This window comes from Mandrillus leucophaeus, unplaced genomic scaffold (assembly GCF_000951045.1).
Source record: "Mandrillus leucophaeus isolate KB7577 unplaced genomic scaffold, Mleu.le_1.0 Scaffold224, whole genome shotgun sequence".
Lineage (NCBI taxonomy): Eukaryota > Metazoa > Chordata > Mammalia > Primates > Cercopithecidae > Mandrillus > Mandrillus leucophaeus.
This window is the reverse complement of record NW_012102299.1, coordinates 817,272-837,503: the sequence shown is the minus strand read 5'-3', so window position 1 is coordinate 837,503 and position 20,232 is coordinate 817,272. Positions and strand designations below refer to the sequence as shown.

Genomic DNA, 20,232 nt, shown 5'->3' with positions numbered 1-20,232 from the left:
ACTGTTTTCACCATATACTTTGTTTTATACCTGTGATCATTACAGTCCTTATCTGGGCTGAGATGAGCTCTTCCAAGACAGGTTTTGTCTCTTCCTTCAATCGATTCTCCAAGATCAGCAGCCCCAGAAATATCAGGTCTGATTCGACCGTCTCCCTGAAAATACATATATAGATGTATGGAACAGAAATAACACACATTGTAGCTTTTTTTTTTTTTTTTTTGAGACAGAGTCTCGCTCTGTCATCGAGGCTGGAGGACAGTGGTTCAAGTGATTCTCCTGCCTCAGCTTCCCAAGTAGCTGGGATTATAGGTGCCCACCACCACGCCCGGCTAATTTTTGTATTTTTAATAGAGACAGGGTTTCACCATGTTGGTCAGGCTGGTCTTGAACTCCTGAATTCAAGGCCTTGGCCTCCCAAAGTGCTGGAATTACAGGTGTGAGCCACTGCACCCAGCCACATGATAGCTTTCCTACAGGAAGTAAAACAAAAAGAAAAAGACCTCTGTCGTAGTGTTCCATTCACTCATTCAAGCACTGTTAGGTGCTGATTAGGGACCAGGAGTGATCCAGAAAGAGGACAGGAGCGGACACAAAGGCTCTGGAGACGTTTACTCTAACTGAATGAAGAGGAAGAGGAAGAGAGTGTTTGTTAAGCAAAAGCTTTGCTTTAACCTTTGCAGAAAATGAGCTGAAAGCCCGTAAGGGTCTCCTCCATCTGTTGTGGCTAGTCTGATTTTCACTGCCTCACCTGTTACCCACAAAGGGGAGCTTTAGCTGTGGCACAAAGCATGAAAAATAAGGGAGGCACAAAGAAAAATAAAATAAAATGCCAGTTTCTCCAGCAGCCAAGTCTATAATCAATATTATTTTAGCCCCAGGAGATATGAGGTCATAATCTCAACAAACAGGCCTCTCTCTTCAGGTCAAGCTCATCCCTTTCTTTCTCCCCTAGCTGGTAGCAATGATCTTCTGCATCAAGCGTGAATGTTTCTGCAAATAGGTGCAGTCTTCAAGGCTCCTATCCGCCCCACAAATATTTTCAGGGGTATTCTACAGAACTGAGTGCAAGGGAATCCATTTGAGAACAGGAGTTCAAAGATTCTTCCATGATTTATTTATCTTAGACACAGATAGAGAACAAGACACCAGCACTGTCTAACTCTGGCTGAAACACAGATGAAAGTGGCACCCACTCAGACTCCTTGCCTGTCTCCGTAGGGGGTCTCACATCAGCTACGGTCATGAACTAGCATTAGTGGTGCTCCCAGGAAACTGCTAAAGCCTCCACGGAGAAACGGGAAGTGGACGCAGTCTGAACGACTCACCTCAGAGCAGGCTTGAAAGGATGGCATTTCCCATTTTCTGAACCTGTCATTTAAATCTCTCTACGATCTGGTTCCAAACTATCTTTCTAGCTTCAGCCATCACTAAATTCCTCACCCACCCTCATTTCCAGCCAAGCTGAACCACTAGCCATGGGTTTTCTCTCAACCATCTCTAGACACTTGCTTTAGACTGCTGTAAGACATGTGTCTTTATTTCATAGAAAAGGTTGTAATTTCCCCATGATCTGCTACTGAAACCCTCCTGATGTTCAGAGCCTCATGCCACGTCCCCGACAAAGGCTTCCTCAGATAGAAATCATTGCTCCCGGCCAGGCGCAGTGGCTCATGCCTGTAATCCCAGCACTTTGGGAGGCCGAGGCGGGTGGATCATCTGAGGTCAGGAGTTCGAGACCAGCCTGACCAACATGGAGAAGCCCTGTCTCTACTAAAAATACAAAATTAGCCGGCATGGTGCCAGGTGCCTGTAATCCCAGCTACTCGGGAGGCTGAGGCAGGAGAATCACTTGAATCCAGGAAGTGGAGGTTGCAGTGAGCCAAGATCATGCCATTACACTTCAGCCTGGGCAATAAGAACGAAACCCTGTCTCGAAATAATAATAATAATAATAATAATAATAATAATAATAATAATTGCTCCCTTGGCATATTACTTGTATTTCAGTGTAACTCACATTTTATTTGCCCATGTTTTATTCTTGGCCGTCTGCTTTGTCACACTGTCTCAGTTCCTTGAGAACAATACCACGTGACTCAGTGTGTTCAACACCACCCACGTGCAAGTGCTCAGCAAATGTGTACCTAGTTGAAATGCTCTGAGGCCTGTTGGGACCATTTTTTGCCAGGTAACCTATGGAAATTCCTCATCCAGAAATTCTGCTGAGTTCAAGGAACAGCACTGAGGAAAAGTGGAACAGAATATGCAGAGACTGCAGTAGCAGAGACTATAGTAGCCTCTCACTCCAGATTTTACATCCAACTGGGAGGTAGAATTTAGACATGGCTCATCTCAGTTGAGTGGAAGGCTGGGAAAAGTATGGTAACAGATGTCCAAATCAGAGTCCCATAGAGTCAGAGAGGAGGGTGCAATCATTTCTGGGTGGAGTATTGGAGAGGCTTCCTGTAGAAGATGATATTTAATCTGGTGTTTGAAAGATAACTTGGTTGATGCCTGATTGAGGTCTTACAGGGTAAATGCACGTGGTAGCAGTAACTACTTAAACATACCCTTAGAATGACCCTCTATGGCAGATGCACCTAAATGTATGTTTCAAGCTAGGAAATCTGGCCATGGCCAACCCAGAGATTTGTTCCTTGTCTCTGAGGAACTTCTGAGCCCCCGTCCCGTCTAGTGGAACATATGCCAGGCCATACAGGGAGCTGAGGCCCTGAGATGTGAGTTGGATGAAGGTTGCTAGGTGGAGGTCATTAAGGAGTCAAGTGAGAACGCTATGTAAACTGCATGATGTTTGCAGGCAGAGGTGGTTTTCCTGCACAGCTCACCACCACTGGAGTATAGGAAGGCAGATACGTTGTCCACTTTGCTGCCACTGGACTGTTTCCATATGTAAGGTGGTTCTCCTGTCCAGCCCGCTGTTACTGGACTCTCTCCCCTGTAGGTGAGCCCCTAATAAAACTCCATGTCTCATTTGCTGGCTCTGGGTCTCTTCTTCAACCTCTTGAACCTGGTGCCGTCCCTACTGAAGTGAATGGGGGTTTGGCACAACAGGTCTTCCAATCTTTCTCATGATCCTGGTACTCAGGTCCCAGGTCTTGGTTATTTCTGCGGGATGACATGACCTGAGCCTACCACAAAGTGCCAGATTAGGCCAAGAAAATGGCTGCGGGGTCAAACATCTGCCATAGCCTATGGCCTACCTTGGCATTAGTATTTCTAGCTCCTCTGGCTTATGGCCTTTGCATGGTTCAAGGCACAATGATCAGGAGACTGGAGTTCTAATGTCAGCCCTCTACCACTGCCTTGCTGTGGGAGCATGACTAAATTACTTTCTTTGCCTGGTAATCAGGTTCATCTTTGCACCTCCAAAGTATCTGCTAGTTCTAACATTACATGAGTTTTCCTTTCATAAGCATTTAATCTGAATAAAAAAAAATTAAAAGGAGTAATTCCTTAAGGGGTCTTAAGCTTTGCAACTTGGAATGGCATTCCATCTCTTCCAGCTTCCTGCACAGACATTATGCCTCCTCCTAAAGTATCCAAAAATAATAAAGAATAAGTGTAATATATACAAAGCATTGTCACCCCTGCGATTACATTTCATGTTCTTAAAATCCATGTGATTTTTAAAAAATGACATTGCATAAAGTAGGCCAATAACCTTTGAAGAGATTATGATACCAATGCTGGAAGTACCCTAAGTAACCACACACACACTCACACACACACACACACAAAACAACAGCAAGAATCTTCCATCCTAATCAGGAATTTGCAAAGAATAATTAAATTAATTTAGCTATGTGGCTGGGCATGGTGGCTCACGCCTGTAATCCCAACACTTTGGGAGGCCAAAGCAGGTGGATTACTTGAGGTTGGGAGTTTGAGAGCAGCCTGGCCAACATGGTGAAACCCCATCTCTACTAAAAAACAAAAATTAGCTAGCCATGGTAGTGGACACCTGTAATCCCAGCTACTCAGGAGGCTGGGGCAGGAGAATCGCCTGAACCCGGGAGGCAGAGGTTGCAGTGAGCCGAGATCATGCCGCTGCACTCCAGTCTAGGCAATAGAGTGAGACTCTGTCTCAAAAAAAAAAAAAAAAAAATTAATTTGGCTATATGTATACATGGTAGTGATGTGCTTTACGACAGGAGAGGCAAATTGATGACCTAAGATCAAATTCTATTAGAGAATTTGTGATTTGTGTTTAGACCATATAAGAATTTAAAAAGTCAGAATTTCAGTACCTTTAACTGGGACATGTACTCTCCTGTGTGCCACAGCCCTCACTATTCCCCGTTGCTCATCTGTCTCCACAATAAGTGCTTTGTTACGTGCATGCGTTTCAAAACCATGAGTTTGCAACTTGTAAATATGAAAATATCGTATCATAACAATCAGAAGCAGCAGCATGGTAGCCAGACTCTTACCATAGCCCTTGGCAACAGCCTCTCAGGAAACTAAGTTCAATTCCCAATTCTGCTCTGTCCCTTCCCTTCCCTGGACCCAAGTTTTCTCTCCTTCAAAATGTGATATCCAATCTCAAAGTTTACTTTTAGCTCCCTCACTTGAATGACCTTGAACTGAGTTGATCAAATTGCAACAAATATGCAGAGTTGTTGCAGCCAAAGTTTCAGGGGTCACATTAAACTGGCCCCGCGGGAAGAGCGGTTCCACAAGCCCAGGAAACGAACACAATGAGCCACTTCCCACTCTGGGCCTGATTTTACCCATTCACAAAGTGAGAGGGGTTGGGGCACAGCAGTCATTCTCAGCAGGGACAGCACTCCCTCTAGAGGACATTGTGGAATTTTTTTTTTTTTTTTTTTTTTGGCATCTACCCAAGACTCTGAAAAGATCAATGCACAATGAATAATTATCCCGCATCCCACATGCCTTTTGAATATCTTACTGGACACTCATGGACACTGAAAAATTATTGTACTTTCCTAAGTCATTTTAGGCTTATCTTGTATATATTTTACTATTATTATACTATAATATACTGTACTATTATGGCATATATAATATTACTATGTTATATTAAGCAATTACAAAATTGTTTATTAAAATTTCCCTAGCTTTTCCCCCTAGTTTATATGTGTTACATATAAACACAAAGTATTTTTCACACTTATAATATTTTGTTGAATTTTGCAGAAATGTAACTACCTGTACTATGTAAATTGGGAGGAGACTGTACTGTTTTCTTCAGAGTTTTACCAAGACTTGTTAACCACTTCACAGTCATCTCAATGGCAGCAAGACTGAGGTATCTGAGTCTGCAATACATAACACACCTGTATCAGTCTGTATTTGTAGATGTTGCAGCCTCAATTATTCTATACACAGGTACAAGCAACTTATTACTTCATTTTGTGTTAGTGGAGTCAGCTGAATATTTATTAAACTATCACCTTTGTGAAACATTATATGTTTTGCTTTTATTTTTACTGTATAATAGGTCATTATATATTTTTACAAAGAATATGTGCAGATATATGTGAACTTTATTTTAGAATATTAAGAGTTAAAAAATATAGTTACAAGAGAGTATTGACTTTGATTAGATTGAAACAAATAGGTTAGACTTTCCAAATGTATAATCCTAAATTTAAAAATGAGCCTGGATTAGCTCCACAACAGCATAAGCAGTGGTGGCTGACATTAAGTTTTAGAAATGATATGAAAGGTGAAATAAACATGATACCTGAAAAGAGTGGAATTTAAAAAAATAAAATTGAACTTATAAATCCTGCTGTTTTTGAGCTGTTAAGCATCTCTATTTTAACCTTAAAATGTAAAATTGAATCTATAGGCTAAAATCTGTCTCTAGTATGGAAATTTTCCTTGTTTTTTTGTAGATGTTACCAGGATTATATCGTCTAAGCTGTATTTATTTGTTTCATTAAGCTGTGTATTTCCTATCAAACATTTTTTCAGGTAAATGTTATGTTTCATAACTCCCAACCAATCCACCAACTATAGTTTTTTTAAATGGGGACATGACCACAATTTCAAATTCTGAAATGCTGATCATATTCCTATGTCTGTTTTCACAAAGCTGTAAAAATCACATCATATTATACATCTTATATGACTATTTCTCATAAAATCCCCCAGTGAGTGTTCACATTATCTGTGGGATTTAGGCAGGGCAGGGATTACTATATCTCTACTTACCAGTGTTCAGAGACATGTTATGCACACAAATTCAGCAAGCTATATTGCTCTGTCCACCACCCAGAACCCCTGAGTCCATCCCAGTCTAATGCACTTGCCATTCCAACCTGGCACATCTTTCCATCAAACCTTTCTGCTTTATCAAAATCATCCCCATTTACCTCGTCAAGGCGGTGGTGTGGTGGTCATTTTCCAGCTTCTTGTAGGCCAGTGCTATGACTCGAAAGCCCTGTGTCGTGTAAATCTGAAGCTCACTAACAAAACTAGTGGGTACTGTTTAGAAAGAAACACAGGGTTAGTATGCAGTATTTACTGAGGCAGTACTGTCAAGGAAATTCTTCACAAACATCCAACTTTTGCCCAAGAAAGCACACCTCTACAAAGATATGTGAACAAGTCAGTGAAAATTCTGAACACAACTACGTTGTCGGGGTTGACCTCTTCAGACGTAGTGAAGCTAAAATGAGAATGAAGCATTTGAAAAAAGAAAAAAAGATAGAAAAAGTGTAGAATTCTTTTTTCTTCAGTTTAACCAACAAACATTTATTGAAAATCTACTATCTGCCAGGCATTGGCTGTGCAGAGATTAAATCACAAACTCTGCACCCAGAAATAAGACTTCACATCTACAACTACCGGATGTTTGACAAACCTGACAAAAACAAGCATGGGGAAAGTCTTCCCTATTCGATAAATGGTCCTGGAATAACTGGCTAGCCATATGCAGAAGATTGAAACTGGACCCCTTCCTTACACCATATACAAAAATTAACTCAACCTGGATTAAAGACTTTTAAAACCTAAAACTATAAAAGCCTGGAAGACAGCCTAGGCAATACCATTCTGGATATAGGCACGGGCAAAGATTTCATGACAAAGATGCCAAAAACAATTGCAACAAAAGCAAAAATTGACAAATGGGATTGAATTAAACTAAAGAGCTTCTGCATAGCAAAAGAAACTGTCAACAGAGTAAACATACAACCTACAGAACAGGAGAAAATTTTTGCAAACTATGTATCCAACAAAGGTCTAATATCCAGCATCTATAAGAAACTTAAAGAAAATTTGTAAGACAAAAAAACCCCAAAAAATCCTTATTAAAAAGTGGACAAAGGACATTAACACTTTTCAAAAGAAGACATACATGAGACCAACAATCATGTGAAAAGAAAAAAGCTCAACATCACTGATCATTAAAGAAACGCAAATCAAAACCACAATGAGATACCATCTCACACCAGTCAGAATGGTGATTATTAAAAAGTCAAAAAACAGCAGATGCTAGTGAGGTTGTGGAGAGAAAGAAGTGCTTATACACTGGTGGTGGGAGTGTAAATTAGTTGAACCACTGTGGAAGACAATACAGTGACACCTCAAAGTCCTAAAGACAGAGATACCATTTGGCCCAGCAATCCCATTACTGGGTATATAGCCAAAGGCAGGTAAATCATTCTATTAATAAAGATGCACATGCATATATATGTTTATTGCAGCACTATTCACAATACCAAAGACATGGAATCAACCTAAATGCCCATCAATGGTAAACTGGATATAGAAAATGTGGTATATATACATGATGGAATACTATGCAGCCATAAAAAAGAATGAGATCACATCCTTTGCAGGGACCTGGATGGAGCCGGAGGCCATTATCCTTAGCAAGCTAACATAGGAACAGAAAACCAAACTTATATGTGGGAGTTAAATAATGAGAACACATGGGCATATAGGGGGGAACGACACATACTGGGGCCTATTTCGGGGGAGGGTGGGAAGAGGGAGAGGATCAGGAAAAATAACTAATGCGTACTAGGCTTAATACCTGGACAATGAATTAATCTGTACAAGAAACCCCCATGACTCAAGTTTACCTATGTAACAAACCTGCACATGTACCACTGAACTTAAAATATAGGCTAAAAAAATGAATGAAACTGAAAAAAACTCGAAAGTTCTGCTCTAAGGATTTCTGTCTAATTGAGTTACAGCCAGCAGAGTAACAATGCAATCAAATGAGATCATTGCTATCATCCAGGCCATTGCAGCATGCTGTGGCAAGCGTCTGGTGGTGTATATACCAGCCTGGGAGGAGGTGGTTCAGTAAAGGCAGGATTCTGGGGCTGAGGGAGAATCATGAGCTTAGTCATGGAGGCATGAGAGTAAGCTGTGAAGATTAGTTCAGCTCAGGAAAAGCACAGGATGAGGAGTGGTAAGGTCCATCTGGAAAGTTCACTGGGAGTTCAAACCTGAAAGCCTTACATGTGATCCTAAAGAAATTTGAGATTATCCTGGAGCCTATGAGAGCAACTAAAAGAATCGTGAGGTAAAGAGTCTGGTCACAGTACAGAGGGCAAATCAGAGTTGGGGAGACTGGCGGCAGACGGTCAATCCACCAACTATTGAAGTGATCAAGAATGATGAAGGCATGAGCAGATGCAGTGAAGGACCATGGATTAGCAACTGACAAGACAGAGGCACTAAGTGGGAGCAAGAAATCAGGGATGATACCTAAACGGGGTGGGGGCGGGGGATGGTGGTATCATGCACCAAATAGGAAACTGGGGAATACAGGAAATGAGAAAGACAAGCTTGGCTTTCATATTGCATTTGGAATGCCAGTGAGCCACCCAATTGGTGATGACCCATAGGCAATTGGATTAATAGATCAAACGCTGTGGGAACATATTTATCTGGAGATACAGATTTGCCAGGTGTAATCCAAGTCAAGTTACAGACCTGTCTCAGGTTGGCAAAAGCTGGCCACCCTCTCTGGTGCACCTTTCATGAATGCCAGTCGGTCACCTCCCATCTCTTGGACAATGACTGTCATTCTTTGCAGAGCTGATGAGAATGGGAACTGATGCAGGATTGCGATTCCTTCCACTGGGACCTGGTTGAGGGATGGGGAAAGGAGAGGAACCTGCTGATATAGCTTCTGGCTACTGGGAATTAACCACTCCTTCCGTAATCTTTATTTTAATAAATAAGGGGGAAGGTCTCACCCATTTTCACACCTGAAATTCAAAGACATATCTGTGACCTTTCAAAACCTGGGGGCCCGAAGAGAGTTTCTCTTTGAGTTTGGGTGTTGTGGGGTGAAGAGCAAGCAGGGCTTACCTGGCTGGCTGTTCTGCAGGGCTTAACCACCATGGCATGTGCCGGCACTCCCTTGATGTGGAAATCGTCCCCAGAAAAAGCCATTTCCTATTTCACAAATAGGATATTTCATTGCAGAGACACATTTACTGTTTGCCCACTGATACGATGTTTGAACCCTCCCCTTGAGAAAACCCTCAGACCACCTCAATGTGTTTTCCGTGTCTCTTCCCTCAGAGGTGAACCAGATTTATTCTGCCACACACAAAAATAATAATAATAATAATGCACTGAAAATGCTGCACAACTTGAAGGGCAGACACTTTTGAATTATTCATGCAATTTGTCTTGTTTTCTCTGTTGGAATGCGCTGTGTAAAGGCTCGTTCTCCATTTCTAAAGAGCCCAGCTTGAAAGTCATGAACATGAAAGGCCAGACTTCTTTTGTGTGAAGCAAGCACCTTCTGTTGTTCTTTTCCTGCACTTCACGGCTCTTCCTGCCCTTGCATGTCTGAATAATTTGGATGGATGGTCCTCAGGGCTGGGGTAGGGCAGGGCAGAGACTGTGATATACATGGTTAATAATCAGTAATTGCTATAATAACGACCCTAAATTATAGTCAAAGGGGCCTTTTGCCCAAAGACAACGCAGTGCTTTGTAATCATCTCATTGAGTGGCTGACAAGGTCCCAGAGGGGAAACTGCAATCCCTATTTAAAGATATGGAATCGGTAACCCAGAAAAGATGGAGGCTTGGCAAAGTTACATCAGATTGCTATGAAATAATGCTCCAGGAGATTTGGAAGGGACCCTGAAGATTGTCTCTTTCAGTGGTGCTCCCAGTGTGCCACCAGAGGCGACAGCTACATGTAGCGCAGGGAGAAAGGAAGGGATTCTGGCTAAGTAGTCGGGGCTGCATGTCCCTTAATCCTCATCTTTAGACCCCACCTTTTACTTCATCTGGAGTGACTCCAGCTATTCAGTCTTTACAGTGTTTCTGGAGAATGTTTCCTTTTACGAAAAGATTCCAGATTGTTTGTCTTGTTTTGTGTTATGTGAACACCACTGGTCTAATTCATTTTATGGTCATGAGAGCCAAGGCGCCAACATGAGAGACAGCTTAACAGGATTCAGCAGTCAGTTAGAGCAGAGCCAAAACTAGAATCAGAAAAGCCAGATTCCTGAACTACACGTTGGCTCTTAAATCTAGTTTAGAGTCTCAGCAAAAGCTCTTTAGTGGTTTTCCTTTTTATTGTTTCTAGTCTTGAAAATAAAATCAATACTAAATTAATAGAAGTAAGACTTATAGTCACCATGAGTCTATGAGTTATCCTGAGCGCTGGAGAAAGCAATGTTTTCTGATTCCCATATTCTGGAAAATCTTTGAAACCAGACAATGCTCAGAGAACAGTACAGAGAGATGAGAAATAATTACATAATAATGACAATTCTATTAATATGATTGAACCTTTAATATTTGCCAGGCACAGCACCAAGGATTTTTTTAATGCATCAACTCATTTAATCCTCACAATAGTCTCATTATGTAGATGCTATTATTAGCTTCATTGCACAGATGAAGAAACCAGGCTTAGATGAGTTTGCCCTTCACTACCAAATGTACTCCACATTGGACACCTCACCTTTTATAAGAATTACATAGCTCTGATATTGCCTATGTTGCTCTGGCATTGAAGAAGCTTCTCAGGTTCTCTGAAGAGCAGAGGCTTACCCAGGTGGTGGCTTCAAACATTTTGAGGTCCAGAGGGTCTCCCTGGATGGTCCCATCAAGAAGGATCAGAGAGTGGCAGCTGGCCATCGCCGCACACAGTGGGCTCCATGGCAAAGCCTGGCCTGAGGCAAAGCTGTGAACTTCCTGAAAGCTTAAGGAGAAAAAGAAATGGGTTTCCATTCTATCTCCTCATGCCAAAACAGAGCATCTTGGAGGTGAACAAACATCTTTATGAAACATAATTTAATATGCTTTGTTGCATTAATAGCCACTCTCCAATCCTCCCACATTAATTGCTTCATTCAGCCAAGTAAGTTCACTGAGTATGAGAAAGGTCTCTGAGGTTTTATTTTGTTCGTTTTTTTTTTTTTTTTTTCGGATACAGGGTCTCACTCTATCATCGAGGCTGGGGGGCAGTAGCGTGATCTCGATTCACTGCAACCTCTGCTTCCCAGGTTCAAGCGATTCTCCTGCCTCAGCCTCCTGAGTAGCTGGAATTACAGACAGCCACCAACATGCCAAGCTAATTTTTTGTATTTTCAGAATAGATGGGGTTTCACCATGTTGGCCAGGCTGGTCTTGAACTCCCGACCTCAGGTAACCCACCCGCCTCGGCCTCCCAAAGTGCTGGGATTACAGGTGTGAGCCACCGTGCCTGGCTAAAAACATTTTTCCAAAGAACACTGCATCCCCCTCTTTCACCCTGGCCTCTTGTGTCCCTATCCCAACCATTATCCCCACCATTTCATTTAAGATGAGAACAGAGTCTCATCTAAAAAGCTATTAAAATACAACTCAAATGTTACAGGCAGGGTGCCTTCACTGATTCAGAGTGGGGGCCATTAAGTTCAGCTCTGGCATCACAAGAAGAAAGTCGCCTGCAGCTTGGTTAGTCACAGCCCCTTCTCAAATGTGCAGCACAGATGTTGGTTCTCAAAGCAGCTTATGCCGTTTGAAGGACGTCTGAATGGTGGAAGCTTCATCCTACGTGGGGGCAAAATCTGCTCCTGGCAGCCAGTGAGAGTTCACTTGCTCCCGCTCCTCCACATGCCAACTTCTTTCAAACTTACGGATCAACTCTGCCGTTCCCCTTCACCTCCCTCCCTCTGGTGTTGCACAGGAACCTCTAGCTGTTCCCCTAATAACAGTTTTATCAGGCCTCCCTCTCACTTTCCTTATTCTTCTTTTTTGGAAAAGTTCCTATTTGTCATTGTCTGATCCTGGAGACCACATTTCAAGACAGACAATTACTTCTGATAATATGGACCCTGCATTTATTTAAAGATAACCTTAAATTGCTCTAGCCCTTTGCTTTGAAAGCAAACATATCGCAATGTTAACTCACAATTCAGCCACATGGCTTCCTGACTTTTGCATTCAAGTTTCCTTTTGTCACACTAAGAGTTCAAAAATGTCCTGGCTTTGTATTGACCCTGTTAGTTATATTCATTATTATGTGTTAAGAGAGCAACTCATCTTGGTGGGTTTACCGCATACCCGATGGTATTTTAGTAAATATCTAAAAGGAAGAGACCACCAGCAGTATAGTTAACACAGAAACTTAAACTCACACTGAAAAGCAAAATACAGATCGGAAAAAAAAATCTTATTTTTACTATGAGACGTACACTGTCACTAGTCTGTAATCCTGAGTATAAATTTCTGCATTCCAGAGGATTGGGCCAGACTCTGGTTAGCACAGCAAATACATAAAGCTCTCTATCAATCCTGTCGGTGCATTTTTATCTGAGTATTTCTGGTTATCAATCCCTGATAGCCTTTAATAGTTCTTAAAGTATCTGGCACAACAATCAGGGCTTTTTGGAAAAGAAGAAATATCAGAGATGAGCTCACGTTTAACGAGAAGACATTTAATAGCCTCTAAGTCAGGTGCTCACTTCTTACCTAGAATTAATTCTGTTTTGTTTCATTTTATTAATTAAATTTGCCATTTTTTATTTTAATTTGTTGTTTTAATCATTGGACTTCAACTTTGATCTGCAGGCAGGCAGGCAGGCAGGAAAAAAGGAAGGAAGGAAGGAAGGGAGGGAGGGAGGGAGGGAGGAAAGGGAGGGAGAGAGGAAGGGGAGGGAGGGAGGGATCATTTACCCTCCCTGATATGTTATCAATAACATATCAATTGTCATTACTTCAATGTAACAAGTCACTTTTAGAAACAGAAAGTTTCCAAAGTTTTATGAATAATATGGTGTCAATTCAATAAGTGGAACATTCAAAAGACAGAACATATTGAGTTCATTTTAGATGAGCAATTACTGTGCACCTACTATCTGTGCCTGGCACAGAGCTACAGCACTAGAGATGCAAATCTAAATAAGAACAAGACTGCTCTTAAGATGCACACATATTTGAATAAATGTACACATATTTTGTAGAAGCTGAAACAGAAAAACACTAATGAACCATGAGACGAAGTATATATCTAAATCTACCCTCTAGGAAAAATGAAAAGAACTTTAGAGTTTAACACTTTAAGAGGCTTCTTCTGTACACTAAAGTGGTTAGAAGCACAAGGATCACTTTTTTAATCCAGGAATTAGACTTGTTTCTAAATGGTATTTTAATACGACAAGTATTAAACTATGTGTAATTAGCATATTTTATGGATAAATTACACGTCATCTCTATAATGCCAAAGAACCACCATGAACATTTCATGCACAAAATGCTTTGTGATTTAAGGTACAAGTGTTACAGGAGAAAACTTTCATTTTCAAACGAAACATAAATGTCAAGTGCATCAGAGATTTCATGTTCCGATTCCCCAGGAGTTCCTAGTGAGTAGAAAAAGCAGGGAGAGATGCAAACTCAAACATGGCCACAAGAGGGCCACAGGAGAGGGCTGTGCAAATCTTTAACGCACCATGCTGAGAACTGCCAAAACTGTCTTCACTTGCTAGGAAGAAGGAGTTTCAGCCCGGCGCAGTGGCTCACACCTGTAATCCCAACACTTCAGGAGGCCGAGGTGGGAGAATCATCTGAGGTCAGGAGTTTGAGACCAGCCTGGCCAACATGGGGAAACCCCATCCCTACTAAAAATACAAAAATTAGCCAGGCATGGTGGCAGGCACCTGTAATTCCAGCTACTCGGGAGACTGAGGCAGGAGAATTACTTGAACCCAGGAGGCGGAGGTTGCAATGAGCCAAGATCATGCCACTGTACTCCAGCCTGGGCGACAAGAGCAAAACTCCCTCTCAAAAAAGAAAGAAAAGAAAGAAAAAGAAAAAGGAGTTTCCAGCAGCCAGAAAGTAGAGTTCTTAAAACTGGAATACCAAGAAAAATGAGTACACTAGCTATGGTTCTACAAATGTTCCTCTTCCCTTCCTGAAGTTCAGGGTACAAAAGTCAGAGCAGTGTTCTTCCTCCTAGCACATCAAGAGGCTTCAGCTTGAATCAAGAATGTTACCTCCCTAAAGGACAGTGTCCTGGTAATGTCTAAATTACTTACACTGCGTCAACTTCATGCTGGAAGCAAATTATATTTTAGCAAGGATTTGGATGCAGTGTCAAAGCTTCATCTCCCGGATTTGTGACTGGCATGGGACTGCATTGGGATGGGGGAAAATGGGTATGCTTTAGTGAGGCTTTGAAGAATTCAAGATGAGAAGTTAAAAGAAGATACTTTGGCAAAAGATGAGAAGTTAAAAGAAGATACTTTGGCAATCATTGTTCACCAAAGCCAAAGTCCAAATGTCTCCATTAGTAATTTCAAGAGAAAACACAGAATTCTGGGAAAAGAGACACTAGAATGCATTTAGTCCAAGGTACTCACCCATTCCTATCACAGGACACGACTCCCCAGAGGTCCAAGCCATCCCTTGTTAAGGTGCCTGTCTAAACAGAAACAAATGCTGCATTTACTCTGAAGATCCAGGCAAGGCACGGTGGTTCATGCCTGTAATCCCAGCACTACGGGAGGCTGAGACAGGAGAATCACTTGAACTCAGGAGTTGGAGACCAGCCCAAACAACACAACGAAATCACCTCCCTACTTTAAAAAAAAAAAAAAAAAAAAATCCAGGGTCCCCATAGTGAAGACTCCATAGTGCAGATAAATAAGGGATTTCTGTAATGAGAAAATGCTTCACAAACATATTAACAAGATCAAAACTTCAAGGAGGGGCACCATGAGGGGGTCTCTGGAGTGCCCGTTGGAAGCGTGATGAGCTTATGCCAGTTGTCTAACAAGCTGGAACTTAATCTTTTCCAACTTTAGTGTCCTCCATAACAACGACAAGAAAAGTATCTTCCTCACAACTTCAGAGGATTGTTTTGAGGATCTAATGGTAGCCAAATGGATGGGAAAGTCCTCGATATAAAATGCGTGAGTCCTAGTTTCATAGCAGAAGTTTAAAATATGCCATTAAAATAAGGAATAGAGTGGAATTTTTCCCTACAGGGCACTGTGTGTGAAAAGACTTGAAAGAAATGGTTTGCTATTTGGTAAAAAAAAAAAAAAAGGGTTGGTATTTCTCTCAGTGCAATATAATGGTTAAGAATTCAGGTTAGGTTTAAACACCAGTTGTATGACCAGAGCAAATTAATCCCTCTAAATATAAGAGCTCTTATTCGTAACATGGTCATAATCTCAGAGAGTTGTGGTGAAGATTAAATGGGATAACATAAAGTGTTTCATTTAACATCTAGCATACAGTAAAAGCTAATAATAATCATAATTACTCATAATTATTGCTCATTTTTTACACAAATTCAGGTCACAATTATCTCTCCCACTCCTGTTTCTTTTTCCAAGTCCAAGGATATAATCTCATAAATAGAATGTCATTTCTTACGTTGCCAGTTTGATCACAAAATAATATTAAAATGGTAGTAAGAGTTATGTTGACTTTCTGTTCTTGGTAGATCTTTCTGATATTCCAATAATTATAAAATACAGCCCTGATCCCATTAATTCTCAACTATCGAAACCTTCGGTATACTGCTGAATGAATATCATTTCAGTTTGGGAAAATAAAAGAAGTCCCCAAAATGAATAGTAGTGATGGCTGCAGAACAGTGAGAAGGTACTTAATGCCAGTGAACAGTACACTGAAAAACGGCTAAAATAAATTTTATGTTATATGTATTTTACCACATTTAAAAAGTAACTTTAAAAAAGAAGTCAACAACAGCAACAAAAGCCTTCAATAACTCTCCACTGCTTAAAATATATGTAAACACTTTCTAAGCCAGACATTCAAGGTCCACAGATAGCCTCTCCCATTACCAACAGCCTGCTCTAGTCAAAACCACACTCTCTTGCTTTCCTGCCTCCATGCCTCTACCCATGCTCATCTGTTCACAATGCCCTGAAAGGCATTTCCATCTTATTCTCTCACAACTCCCACCTTCACCCCAGCATATGTGTGTACAGACTAAATAAATACAATAAAGAGACGGTAGAATAAGAGGCTGGTTGAGAATGACTGGCAAATAATCAAGGGTAGTTTTAGACAATAAACTACAGATGGGAAAATACAGCCAAAGTTTGATATGAGTCTCATAGTAAGGCACAGTTTAATAAACTCTTCCTTTTTTATTTGTTCATTAATTCAATCAATCTCTATTGCACACTAACTCTCTGCCAGGCAATATTCTTAGCATCAACGATACAGCAGTGACGAGAGTAAAGGGTTTAAATTTTGTTCTTTGTATGAAGGTTTTGACTGCAGAGAAAAGGGATGCTATTTTAATTGCTTGTCATAGGATACTGAAGTTGGAAGGACCCAAAAAGATTCTCCTATTTAGCACCCACTTCTTCTCTAAACCTTGGACTCTGTGAGCTCAAGAGACGTATCTTTGCCAGATCACGCATCTAACCAGGGATAAAATGAAGACAGCCACCCACATTCTATGTCTCCTGCCTTGCAAGAGGGTAAAAGTAGATACACACGATGACAGCAATGGTAAAAACTGATGATAACAATAAGGATGAAACACACATACCTTGTCAAAGCAGACCAGGTTTAACTGTCCACACACATTGATCCTCTGGGGGCTGATGCAGAAGATGCCGCTCTTCTTCAGCCTCCTCTGGGCATAGATAATGCCTGTGGTCAGAGCAGCAGGCAGAGCAGGAGGAACCGCAATTGTGATGACGTCAAGGGCTTTTCTCATCACCTCCTCTGGAGGTTCCTGGACGACAGTCACTCTTTAATTATTACAGACAAATCACTGATGAACAGCATATGACTTTGCCTTTTTGTTTTTTTTGTTTTTTTTTTTTTTTTTGGGAGACAGAGCTTCACTCTTGTTACCCAGGCTGGAGTGCAGTGATGTGATCTCGGCTCACTGCAACCTCCACCTCCCGGGTTCAAGCGATTTTTCTGCCTCAGCCTCCCGAGTAGCTGGGATTACAGGCACCCGCCACCATGCCTGGCTAATTTTTGTAGTTTTAGTAGAGACGGGGTTTCGCCATGTTGGCCAGGCTGGTCTCAAACTCCTGACCTCAGGTGATCCACCTGCCTTGGCCTCCCAAAGTGCGGGATTACAGGCGTGAGCCACTGTGCCCAGCCTTCCTTCTTTTTGTTTACTTCTTTAGGTCAAATTTCAAGAAATGATATCAGTGGGTTAAAGGCATGACCATGTTTATAGCTCTATCTTTCGCCAAATAGCAATAAAAACAAATGTGATTTATATTTTTACCAGCAAAGAATAACGTACTAGTCTGCCATAACCTCACGAAAACTGGGTGTCTGATTTTATTTAAAATCCCTCGTTCGATAGCTATAAAAATGCTACTTTATTGAAAATATATTCTCAGATTGAAAAGGAAAAATAGTATAAAGTGTGAGGAAAAGAGAAATACATTGATATACCAATCAATAAATAGTTTTATCCCACTATCCCATGAAGTCTGTCTGTTACTATGGACTTAGTGATCAGTTGCTGATTGGGATCTGGAAGTCCACACACAGGTTTCAGGGCTTGGCTTTGTTTCCCAGGTTTGTAAACCACATCCTAGATTAAAGCCAACATGTACAGTACGAAATATATATAGATGAGTATGTACACATTTAATAAAAGAGTAAAGACAGCTTACCCCACTGAGCACATAGACACACAGAGTATAGATCATCCCAACAGTGGCTGTTCCTACAAGGCACAGGAGGAACCTGATGGCATCCCTGTACAACTTGAAATTCATTGGCTTGGGGTAGAGAATGGATCTCACAAGGTCTCCCTTTGCAGTGTTGAATCCTGGAACAACAAACGCACACCGCACACTCTCAGGAGACCGACAGTAGTGGCCTCCTGTTAGTGCTCCTCCAAACCTCAGCACTGCTTTTGTTTCTCTACTGATATTTGAACAGTGTTTAAGCTCAAAGGCAATTGAAAGATAGCTAGAAAAATCCATAAATGCTAGAACGGAAATCTCTATCTCAGAGCCCGGTACTCTCTTTGGCCTTCCTTTCCTCTACTTCCAATTTCAATGCATCCCGGAGATAGGAAAGCCCCGTACTGGGTGCACAGCACAGCTTTGCCAAATAGAATTTTATTTTAAGAAAATGACTCAAACGTGTGCATGCACGCGCATGTCACTTGAATTAAAATTAAGTGGTCCAGTAAATACTGATGGACTCACTTTTCTAATACTTTGCAATGTTACATTTGCAGTTTCTAGCCCACCCTAGAAAGAACTTGGGATTCAGGATTAGAAGACCTGGGTTCTAGGTGCAGCTTCGTCAACTGCTGGCCATGGTATTTTTAAAAGTTCATTGAATTGTGTGGCCTCAGCCTATTCATAGGCATGGTAGAAGCAGTAAGCATCTCTGCTCTGCTTGTTTGATATGGTGGAAAGAGTTTATATGCTGCAAAGCACATAAATAATAATTAGTGTTATCAGTACTATCATTTTTACTAACAGGCATATGCCATAGTTCAATTGGTATTTAAAACATATGGATTTATATATATTTGGTGTGTTTTGTACCTATAGGTAAGACTTCTCCTTATCTATGGGTACAAAAAAAAATGGAAAAAATGAGTAAGGCCTGCTATTTGATAGTACAAAGGGTGACTATAGTCAATAATAACTTAGTTGTATATTTTTAAATAACTTAAAAAGTGTAATTGGATTGTTTGTAACTCAAACGACAAATGCTTGAGGGAAGAGATACCCCATTCTCCATGATGTGCTTATTTCACATTGCAGGCCTGTGTCAAAACAGCTCAGATAATCCCATAAGTATATATACAGCTACTATATACCCACAAAAATTAAAAATTAAAAAAACTATGATTATAAAGAAAAAACAGCTTCTCTTCACCTAATAAATTTAAGGCACTAGACAAACTGAGCAAAAATATATCATTAAAAATAAGAAAAAGGAGGTGATGCTAACCGGTCTGCAGTACCACTGCTCTCACGGTCCCAGAGCAAGCTGCCTTGGCCTGGATAACCTCTGTTCCACAGAAGAGGACATGCCGTTTGTAATCCGCTTCACTCTGTGTTTTCCAGGGCACAGAGCTCTCCATCTTGGGTAACGGAGTTTTGGTGACTGGGATACTTTCTCCTACAGAAAACAAGCATGTTATTTTGTGAGGCAGGATGGCTTCCCTCACTTAAATCATGCCTGCACCCACTCATCATACAACAGACTTTTTTTTGTGTGCCTACCATGTGGCAGAGACAACCCTAGGTATTGGGGATATAAGCATAAACATAGTCTTTATTTCTAAGAGGTCTGTAGTTTAGAATAGGAGACAGATAAGTAAACAAATAAGTATAATACAGTATTATAAATACTATAGGTATTGTAAATCAAGCACAGATGTCAAGATAGCTGGAAATAACTATTTAGGGAACCTCAAGCTGTGCAGTCAAGAATATGGAGTGTGGAGTATAAAGGGCCATGAGAGCTATCTAGGAGTCAAAGCATGGAGAACTCTAAGTGTCCACAGATATGTCTAAAGGCACTGGTGGGCTGGGCACAGTGGCTCATGCCTATAACCCCAGTACTTTGGGAGGCCGAGGTAGGCAGATCACCTGAGGTTGGGAGTTCAAAACCAGCCTCACCAACATGGAGAAACCCCATTTTTTGTAAAAATACAAAAAATCAGTCAGGTGTGGTGGCTCATGCCTGTGATCCCAGCTACTCAGGAGCCTGAGACAGGAGAATCGCTTGAACCCGGGAGGCAGAGGTTGCGGGGAGCCAAGACTGTGCCAT

The 20,232-nt window shown here is 41.2% G+C and overlaps 1 protein-coding gene across 1 annotated transcript in view; it reads right to left on the bottom strand.

The window, feature by feature from the left end:
* ATP13A4 (ATPase type 13A4) overlaps window positions 1-20,232 on the bottom strand; it is a 176,220-nt gene that overhangs the window by 52,381 nt on the left and 103,607 nt on the right. The window contains exons 10-18 of the mRNA XM_011981336.1: window positions 19,408-19,578; window positions 18,105-18,262; window positions 17,009-17,197; window positions 14,835-14,896; window positions 11,041-11,191; window positions 9,331-9,417; window positions 8,950-9,103; window positions 6,369-6,480; window positions 31-155 (exon numbers count right to left, since the gene is read on the bottom strand). Of these exons, the coding sequence (XP_011836726.1) occupies window positions 31-155; window positions 6,369-6,480; window positions 8,950-9,103; window positions 9,331-9,417; window positions 11,041-11,191; window positions 14,835-14,896; window positions 17,009-17,197; window positions 18,105-18,262; window positions 19,408-19,578 (1,209 nt within the window). The remainder of the gene's footprint in view (window positions 1-30; window positions 156-6,368; window positions 6,481-8,949; window positions 9,104-9,330; window positions 9,418-11,040; window positions 11,192-14,834; window positions 14,897-17,008; window positions 17,198-18,104; window positions 18,263-19,407; window positions 19,579-20,232) is intronic.